Source organism: Photinus pyralis, unplaced genomic scaffold (assembly GCF_008802855.1).
Source record: "Photinus pyralis isolate 1611_PpyrPB1 unplaced genomic scaffold, Ppyr1.3 Ppyr1.4_LG2, whole genome shotgun sequence".
In the NCBI taxonomy this organism is placed as follows: Eukaryota; Metazoa; Arthropoda; class Insecta; order Coleoptera; family Lampyridae; genus Photinus; species Photinus pyralis.
In genome coordinates, this window is record NW_022170403.1 from 42,923,609 (window position 1) to 42,933,997 (window position 10,389).

The 10,389-nt window shown below is 37.8% G+C and overlaps 1 protein-coding gene across 1 annotated transcript; it reads left to right on the plus strand.

The window, feature by feature from the left end:
- The first annotated feature begins 6,129 nt into the window (after window positions 1–6,129).
- LOC116164031 (uncharacterized protein K02A2.6-like) lies at window positions 6,130–10,389 on the plus strand. The gene has a single exon (XM_031478157.1). It carries the CDS (start codon window positions 6,130–6,132, stop codon window positions 10,387–10,389), a length of 4,260 nt encoding a protein of 1,419 aa, XP_031334017.1.

Below are 10,389 nucleotides of genomic sequence, written 5' to 3' on the forward strand. Positions count from 1 at the left end.
GTCGGTGATTGAAGGTGTGCCAGACGGCCATCAAATTTCGCTGTCTAAAAGCCCCCCCCCCCACGAATTATCATTGAGATACTGTCTTTGAAAGTGAAACGTGCATAAATTTGACATACGACAACCAATTGGTCTCAGATTTGCATACGCATGCTTTTAGTGGTGCCAAGTTAAACTTTAGAAAATGGGGGGGGGGGGGTGTTGTTCTATCTTCAATTGTATTCTTAAATGAAAGGTCTCACGAATAAATTGGTTTGTACAACTATAAACTTTCCCGTGCGACTCGGGATCCAGTGAGCGACGGGGGCCTGGGGAGAGGGAGGGGGGGGGGGGGTTAAGAATTAATTTTATCTTTCGTTGTATTCTAATTAAAGGTCTCAACGAAAGGAACCGTTTTCTACCTTCTTTCCTCCTCCTCGACCTCTTATCGTGAATAGAATAGAATAGAATACAATAACGTTTTTTACTGTCGTTGTGACGAAAAGAAACACATAAACAGAGGTCAAAATTATGAATTAATTGCTACATATTCCTACAATTAAAGTTCTCAAATTCTCTCAAATTCTGACTATAAAATGCCCGTTCCAACAAAAAAAGTTTAATTTTAGTTTCAAATTTTTTATATTCTAAATTTCTTATTTCTAGTGGTAACAAATTAATTAATGTGACTTTTGTGGGTTTTAGTCAACCTAAAAAAACTTTTACACAAATGTTTACAACCACGTGTTTGATAATTGTGAACATCAGATCGTAAATTAACTTCGTTGGACATACTTTTGGCATACATGATACAATTTAATATGTAAATGCTAGGGATAGTTAAGATTTTAAAATCTTGAAGGACCTATTTGCAATCTTGCCTACATACAAGTCCACCTAAAATACGCACCGCCCGACGGTGAAGCGAAAAAATGCGGACAGTATTAGAGCAGTGATCGGGTATATAACTCTCGCCAGGAAAGATTGCCGGTCACAGCACACCTCGTGTCGATTTACAATCTATGTTTTTCTTAAGATGCGAGCGAGTTCCGGAGTAGGATCGTGCCAATGTTGGACGAAAACTCTTTTTGTTCAACATTGACACGATACTATCCCGGAAGTCGCTCACATCTTCAAAAAAACATAGATTGTAGACCGGGATCAAGTGTTCTATGACCGGCAATCTTTCCTGGCGAGAGGTTTATATACAGGGTGTCCCTAAAAGGTCTGTACAACGCGCTACCAGGGGTTCTTGGTATCAAAATAGGACGATTTAACCAAAATTACCTCTATCCAAAAGTGCTTCGGTAAGGCGCTATCTACTGCCAAAGATTTAAAAAAAAAATCGTTATTTTTATTTTATCGGAAAATGGTTTTGCCGATTAAAATGAAATTCGGGATCTGAATGTCTAATGTAAAAAGGGTCTTTGTGATATCATCGTTTTGATTGTAGTTGCTATGTAGGTGGTAAAATACTGACCGTCCACATCTGAAGAGGTCTAAAACTTGTTAACTACTATTTTGACGGTTCTGAATTTTTAGACACTGATAGACAGTTTACTTGTAAGCATTTTTTGTCTCTTGATGAATATCGCTATCTGTGATGGTTTACAAAAAAAAAAAATTTAGGCATGATGAATGGCATACACCATACATGCGATTGTTCCTAAAAAATCAGAAGATGGCTGTGAAACAGAGTGGCGTAACGTTTGTTTGTTGTTTCTTAAACTTTAACAATTTACGTTTTGCTTGAAGACTTAAAATTTTATTGTTAAAATTGTAATACCTATGGCCTTTCAATACAGTAACGCAGAGTTAACTGATATGCTATTAGTGTTTGGATACTGTCGTGGAAATGGTCGCAAAAAAAAACGTAAATTGTTAAAGTTTAAGAAACAACAAACAAACGTTACGACACTCTAAGGTTTCACAGCCATCTTCTGATTTTTTGAGGAACAATCGCATGTATGGTGCATGCCATTCATCATGCCTAAATTTTTTTTTTTTGTAAACCATCACAGATAGCGATATTCATCCAGAGACAAAAAATGCTTGCAAGTAAACTGTCTATCAGTGTCTAAAAATTCAGAACCGTCAAAATAGTAGTTAAAAAGTTTTAGACCTCTTCAGATGTGGATGGTCAGTATTTTACCACCTACATAGCAACTACAATCAAAAAGATGATATCACAAAGACCCTTTTTACATTAGACATTCACATCCCGAATTTCATTTTAATCGGCAAAACCATTTTCCGATAAAATAAAAATAACGATTTTTTTTTTTAATCTTTGGCGGTAGATAGCGCCTTACCGAAGCACTTTTGGATAGAGGTAAGTTGGGTTAAATCGTCCTATTTTGATACCAAGAACCCCTGGTAGCGCGCTGTACAGACCTTTTAGGGACACCCTGTATATTCCCTTATACCTCAAGAACGGATTGTCGGAAGAGGGTACTCACAAAGGGCGATTGAGACGTCTGTAAGAAATATATCCGTTGGTGATGTCAAAACAAAAGCTATTTCGGTTTTAAAAAAATGCGCTTTATCTGCACAAGAATTGTGCACAATTTATACTTGTTTTCTGTATCGTTTCAATAAAGTATGATTATAGCAATGCATTTTGAATGGATCCTCGTGCGGTTTCAACCATCATTCAGCGGGTTAAAATTTAAATATAAGTTTTAGTTTTTATGTAATGCATTTGCAATAAAATAAATTCCTAAAATATAAATAAAATATTTATTGCATTTGAATATTTATTGCATTTGATAAAACAATGTAAATAAATACCTACTGATTATTCGGCGTCATATTAGTTCATCCGTGGGCGAAACTCGTATAGAGGAAAGTACATTTGCATAGGTTTCCGTGCATGCGTTTATAGAGAAATTCAATTCATTTACTTTTAAACCAACTAAATTAAAATTAGTGATGCCAAACACGTATCACACGAACTCAGCCATGTAAACCATAGGTAAACATAAGGTTGTCAACCACGTTGATCCGAATGATACATTAGGTATATATACTACTGCGTACATATTACATGATTTGATTCTTATAGTTAAACGTAACCTTAGCAGTTTTAGGAACTTATTAAATGATCCCTATATATTGATCATTCCGTGCAACTGTTTATTTTGCATTAATTAGAAGTATTGCTGTGGATGCCTAGTATGACTTGAAAAAGTCAAAACCACTACATTTTAACACAAATCTTATTTGCCTTATATTACAAAACATTCGGCTTGTTCACACTAACATAAAACTAAAACTAAACATTTACGGGGTTTCTAAAGACACGTGACATTTTTTAAATAATTACAAAAGCCTTAAATCTAAAATCAAAACCCAGCTTTCTCAAACTTAACTGCAACTAAATTTGATCTACCCCGAAATAAATTTAATGTTCATCAAACACCATAGACAAAAATAGACTTACTTCTTAAACACCTATGTCCTATATGACTTCTTTAACGGTAGGTATAGTGGTATGGTTTCTGACCACATTAAATAATAAGGCATGTAAATTAAGTACACCTTTAATTAAAGTAAATATAAACTTAGTAAACAGGTACGTTTCTGTTGACGTTTAGTATTATACTGGAAAATCCTAATGTGAATACATTACACCCCCCTTCTTAAACAAAATTTAAAAAAATAACATTTAATTGGTATACTTAAATATTACCATTGATTATGATAGTGTATATAATCAATGATACCATACAGAATACAATTATTCCAATTACATGGCACTGGGATGCTGTACTTAAAACTAAAACTACACAGTAATTACGATCTTATATGACTAATTAATTCATTCAAAGAGCCGTGAAATACATCGATGTCTCCCTCACGGCACTTCTTATTTAAAGCCAACAGGCTCCTCGATAGTGGCGATGACGGAGTGGTCACTAAAAAGATGATATCGTTTTTCCTTAATTTAACATGGGGCACTTTGAGTTTAATTTCCTGAAGCAATGCTGGGGCATTTAGGTGATTATTCAGTATCTTGTACACAAAGGTAGCACAGATCACTTCGCGTCGGATTTGTAAACTTGAGATTTTAATACCGTGCACACTATTTAAAAATTTTAGTTGATTGGAGTAAGAGATTAAATGTGGAAAATTTTGAGTCGACCTAAAATACACTATTCGCACTAATTTTTTTTTAACTTTCTCTATCATGTCTGCGTGCTTATAAGTTTGGGGTGTCCAAATACATGTCTGCCCCTTCTGGTATAATAGTCGCTCGTCACAATCGGGTTTGTCTCACTGGAAGTAGTGCCCACTTTCACTTCAGGTTCGCACTTCAGAGTTTCTTCGCTCATCCGTCTGGGATTGATCTGTTTCCTATTCATCCGGTAATCCGCTTCACCTATGCGAACTATGTAGTCGTTAGGGCCTGATTTCTTCATTACAACGCCAGGTTTTCAATTACGTCCAATTACCTTCTTGAACGAATACGTCTTGTTGTGGCTTTAACTCGCTCAGCTTTTTCGTTGAAACGTCATAGTACGCCTTTTGCCTTTCTTGTAGAAGTGTTAGCTGGTCCTTAATACCTCGAATTGGGAACTTAGGCTCGAGAAGTTTACAACTAACGGGTAAAGCTGTCCTTAATCTTTCTTCCCATCAGCAGCTCACTAGGAGAAGGTAAGTTTTGTTTGACAGTAACATTATAATTTAATATAGCGGCGAATGGATCTTCTTTTTCTAGGAGACACTTTGTTAAAAGACTTTTTACAGTCTGCACTGTTCTCTCAACCATTCCATTAGATCTGGGATATCGAGGACTTGATATCATACCTATTTGTAAATTCTATAAAGTCCCATGAATTGAACGGAGGTCCATTGTCGGAAAATACTTCTTCAGGCAATCCATTAATTGCAAAAATATTCTTCAAGCATGAGATAACAGTGTTACGGTCTATTCAGTATATCTTCCGTTGCACATTACCTGAAGAAAACGACGTACCAACGTAAACTTACTTTCGTTTGTTAGGCAACACATTAAGCATGTAGTTTATTTTAGCCGCAACAATTGGTAGCATTTCGCTATGTTGTCGGCTTGTCGCGTTTAAATTTGTAAATCTGACAGTTGCTTTTGGTTTACTTTTCGTTTGATTTGATTTTGATTATTTTCTACGTCTTTCGCTGTGCATTGGTTTGAACAAAAATTACTGAAGAATTTAGATAACCCGTCAGTAATTGTATTAGATAACGCACATTGCTCACGAAGATAACGAACACTTGGAAAACAGGCAACATTAAAGTGTGGTTAGGTGATCATAATGTGCAGTTCTCCGAAAACGATTTTATTTGTTACTCAGTTGTAAACGGTGATTAACAAGACAAAACGGAAACGGGTAAACGTCATGTTTAAACGCTACTGACTTGTAAAACTGACAGCAGACTTGTAAAACTGACAGCAGACCTGTAAAAATTTTACAAGTTAGTAATCTAGTAATTTCATTGGCCAGAATTAATGCGAAGTCTCTGTTACATGGATGACATGATATTTTAGACATTTCTTCAAGATAAATTTAAGAACTAATTATTTACGTTTACTATTGTTTACAAATGAGTAACAAATAAAATATTGTACATTATACGCCAGGTAATAGTTTTTACTGGCTCTGGGAGATGACAGGCTCGCCTAACGGCTCGCCAGTCAACTTCTCCTATCGCCAGTAAAAACTCACTTACCTGGCTAATAATGTAAAATACTATTAAACCGAACTGTTGATAAAGGTTGCACAGTAAGTACGTCCGCAAATTATGTGATATTATCTAAATCTTGCTTGATACTTTTAGGAATAAACCAGCTAAAATTTACCGCATAACGCATTGACCACTTAGCCGAGCAATATTGTAGTGAATATTAAGAGGTCTCCACTGGTAAAAACAAGCGTACCAACTGACGCTTCCTGTTAGTTTTTTTGTACGTATAATGCCAGTTTAGTGACATGTTAGATTTTGTAATGTGAATATATAAATATATAACTTTTTGCTGTGTTGTACCGCGGGTTAATTTCTATCCACCCACTTCGTCATGAGCATTGGTCACCACAGTGAAATTGGCGACGAGAGAAGTAAAAAGAGCAGACGAATTGAATAGGTCCACATTGCCGTTAGAATTATAACAAAATGGCCGCAATTTCACCAGAACAACTAGCGCAAATTACTGCCGCCGTTGCTGCTGCATTTCTACAAATTGACCAGACTAGAGCTACGCCGTTAACAACACCGTCAGTAAATCCAAACATCCCCCCATTCGAGCAGTATGACGCCAAGAAGGAAGACTTCAAGTTATACAGGGAACGATTCGAAAATTACTTGCGCATGAAGGAAGTGTTTGATAACAAGACCAAGTCCGCTTGCCTACTTCTAGGGTCTATTGGAGCGACACACTACCAGACAATAAATGCCTTAGTAGCGCCACAAAAGCCATCCGAACTATCATACGATGAGCTGATTACCCATTTAGAGAAACATTTGTCACCTGAGCGGAACATGCTCGTGGCCCAACACTATTTTTTATCAACTTACCAGTCTGGAAAACAGAGCATCAGTGAATACGTTACTGAACTGAAGAAAAATTTAGGGGCATGCAACTTCCTGGCAAAGTGTCAATGTACTCAAGAGGTTTCAACAGCGGAACAATTTTTAAGAGCGCAGTTTATTCGAGGGTTGAAAGATACCTGGATCACCGAGCAGTTACTCCAGTCAAACCTCACAGAATTTAACGAAATCGTGAAAAAGGCAATAGCTTTAGAAGCAGCTCGAACTGATAGTCAAAATTTAGCGAAAACTTCAACTCCATCAACAAATACATCAATAAATAGTGTGATTCCGAGCAGAGAAGGACAATTTACGAGACGTCAGAGCCAAAATTCTCAGCACAATCGAAAGCCGGATCATAATCGTCATAGGTCATCATCACGCAACTATCGACAACAGTCACACCAAAATCGTAATTCTTCACGAGGCCGGGTAAACTACCGTGAGTTAGGAATTGACAATATGTGCTTATTCTGTGGTCGTGACAACCATACGTCAAAAGACTGTCGTGTACAACAAACAAACTTAAAGTGTACCGGTTGTGGCAAACAAGGACATGTTGCGAATGTTTGCATTTCAACGTTAATCAAATCAAAACGTGATAGTAGTGCACATAATACTACCTACAACATTGATAATTTCAGTGTGAATCGTATTGAAGATGTATATTCATCCGAAGGAGACGATACCCGTAAATACTACACATTCATCAATGTCGAAGGACAAGCAATTCAATTTGAGGTCGACTCCGGAGCGGGATTCACGTTACTTCCAAAAGACCTTTTCGATAAACTTAACTGCAAGCAAAAACTGAAACCGTCTAACCTAACATTTCGTACTTACACACGTCAAACCTTTCAACCACATGGGAAAGTACAAGTAATGGTTCAATACCACAATTATCAAAATCCCACATTAGAGGATCTATACGTAGTGCCTGAGGGGTATGATCCATTAGTAGGTCGCGAATGGATTCGCCATCTAAACATTCAATTACAGGAAATCGATAAACAGACCAGTAAAAAATTAACACAAATCCATAGTGATTACATAAATTCAATTGAGTCGGTGCGTGAACAATTTCCCAATATCTTCGAACAAAAAGTGGGATGCGTTCCGAATGTAGTGATTAAGTTAGCGCTTCGCGATAATGTCAAACCTGTGTACACACGAGAACGGAGTGTTGCATATGCGTTACGCGATAAAGTTAGTCACGAATTAGAAATGTTAGAATCTGCCGGAATTATAAGTAAATGTGATGTAAGTGACTGGGGTTCACCACTTGTGGTGGTACAAAAACCACAAGGAGGTGTGCGGCTTTGTGTCGATTATAAAGTTGCCGTAAATGACAGTTTAGTGAACGTGAACTACCCCATTAAGCGCGTAGACGAAGTCCTTAACAGTTTGCGGGATTCGTCCTACTTCTGTAGACTCGACCTTTATAAGGCATATTTACATTTACGTGTAGACAAAGACAGCAGGGTAATACAAACTATGTCTACCCACCAGGGGACATATCATGTAAATCGTTTGAATTTCGGAATTAAAACGGCTCCAGCTGAGTTTAACCGAGTCATTGATCAGATTCTACGGGACTGTCCAAAAACAACCTCATATTTTGACGACATAATTGTGCATGGTAACTCTTACAAAGAATGCTACAGCAATTTAATTAAATGCTTAACCAAATTGCAAGAAAACGATCTTCACCTGAACGAGGCAAAGTGCAGTTTTTTTCAGAACGAAATCGAGTATCTAGGATACATCATAAGAAAAAACACCATTGCAAAGTCACCCGATAAGGTAAAAGCCATATTGAACATGCCTAATCCGAAAAGTGTTGCAGATGTCCGGCGATTTCTCGGCATGATAACTTATTACGCAAGATTACTCCCAAATCTATCGAGCATGACTACACCTTTACGAAAATTATTACAACACGATAATCAGTTCTTGTGGAATCAAGAGTGCAACCAAGCATTCAACAATTTGAAAATGGAAATTGCCAGTGACCGAGTTGTTGTACCGTATGACCCCGAGCAACCAGTTTTATTAACCACCGATGCCAGTCCATATGGAATTGCAGCTGTGTTATCCCATTCTACAGCCAACGATGAACGTCCAATTGCATTTGCGTCCCGATCCTTAACCAGGGCCGAGCAGAATTATTCCCAGCTCGATCGAGAAGCATTGGCGATCGTTTATGGTGTTAGTCATTTTCAACAGTATTTAATTGGAAAAAGCTTTACACTGAGCACCGACAATCAACCTTTAGTGCGGATTTTTAACTCGAAATCAAAAGCATCGAAAACCACATCGTCACGCCTCATTCGCTACGCTTCATTTTTATCAACGTTTGATTATAAAGTACAGTTTAAGAAAGGCATCGATAACACCAACGCTGATTGTTTATCACGAGCACCACTACATGATGACAAAGGAAAAATTGAAACAGCATTTGACGAAGAACTCGATCAAGTTAACCACGAACAGGTATTCAATATCTCGACAGACCAAATAGGATATGAGCGTATAAAGTACGAGACTGGAAGGGATTCCGAAATGTGCAAAATTATCGAACAAATGAAGACTCAACGCATCGAATCTGAATTCCTTTTAAACGACGGAGTCTTATACAGGAGCCATAGGATTGTCATACCGAAGACAATGCAAGCTGATATTTTAAACGACTTACACTCAACACACCTAGGGAGCACCAAAATGAAACAGCTGGCACGACGCTATTGTTATTGGCAAAACATCGACAAAGAAATTGAAAACATCGTTCGAGCATGTGAAGAATGCAAGAAAAGGCTCCATTCACCACCCAAAGCTGAAGTCCATCGCTGGGAACTACCTCAAGAGAATTGGGACAGGGTACATATCGACTACGCAGGACCCATCGATCATGTCTACATCCTCTTATGCATAGATGCGAAGTCAAGGTGGGCCGAAATGGAAGTCCTACGAGAACATCCTAATTCAGAAAACACCATGGAACTTTTAAACAGAATTTTCTCTCGAAATGGATATCCAAAAGAAATGGTATCAGACAATGCCACAATTTTCACGAGTAACGAGTTCAGAACGTATTGTAAGAATAACGCTATTTTCCAAAAATTTATCGCACCAGGACATCCTGCCACGAACGGACTGGCCGAGAGAAATGTACAAACTCTCAAAAACAAATTAAAATCAATGTCAACGGAAAGGATCCCATTGGAAACAAAAATTATGAAAATATTATTCCGATATCGAGCGACACTGTTACTAAATGGAAAGACACCAGCAGAACAATATTTAAACAGAAAATTCAGAATCCGTTTAGACTCAATGTTTCTTCATATTCCTACACCGAATCAAGACCTGCAAAAACGTCGTGCACGTTCACATCAAGCGGGAGAGGACATTGTAGCCGAATTTTACATACAAAACAAACGGACCTGGAAGCCAGGAACGGTAGTAAAATGCCTAGGGAAATTACATTACCTTGTCCGATTAGAAAACGACCGAATAGTGAAACGACACGTAAACCAGCTCAGAAGAAATGCACCTAAACAAGTAACCTTCAACCTACCAGAGGAGCCACAAATCCAAAAACCATTGGAATATGAAGAAGAATACCAACCTGCCATTTTACCACGTAGTTTAGATCGACAAGAAATGGAGCAGATTCTGATTCCAGAAGCAGATCGTCCAGAACCACCACGAAGATCAAATCGAAACCATAGACCACCACCCTACCTGAGCGATTACCAGATGAATTATATAGCAGGGGAGACTGTAGTGAATATTAAGAGGTCTCCACTGGTAAAAACAAGCGTACCAACTGACGCTTCCTGTTAG

Bases quoted from the DNA above. Each gene is read 5' to 3' on its own strand.
- LOC116164031 (XM_031478157.1), top strand. From the start codon at position 6,130: ATGGCCGCAATTTCACCAGAACAACTAGCGCAAATTACTGCCGCCGTT.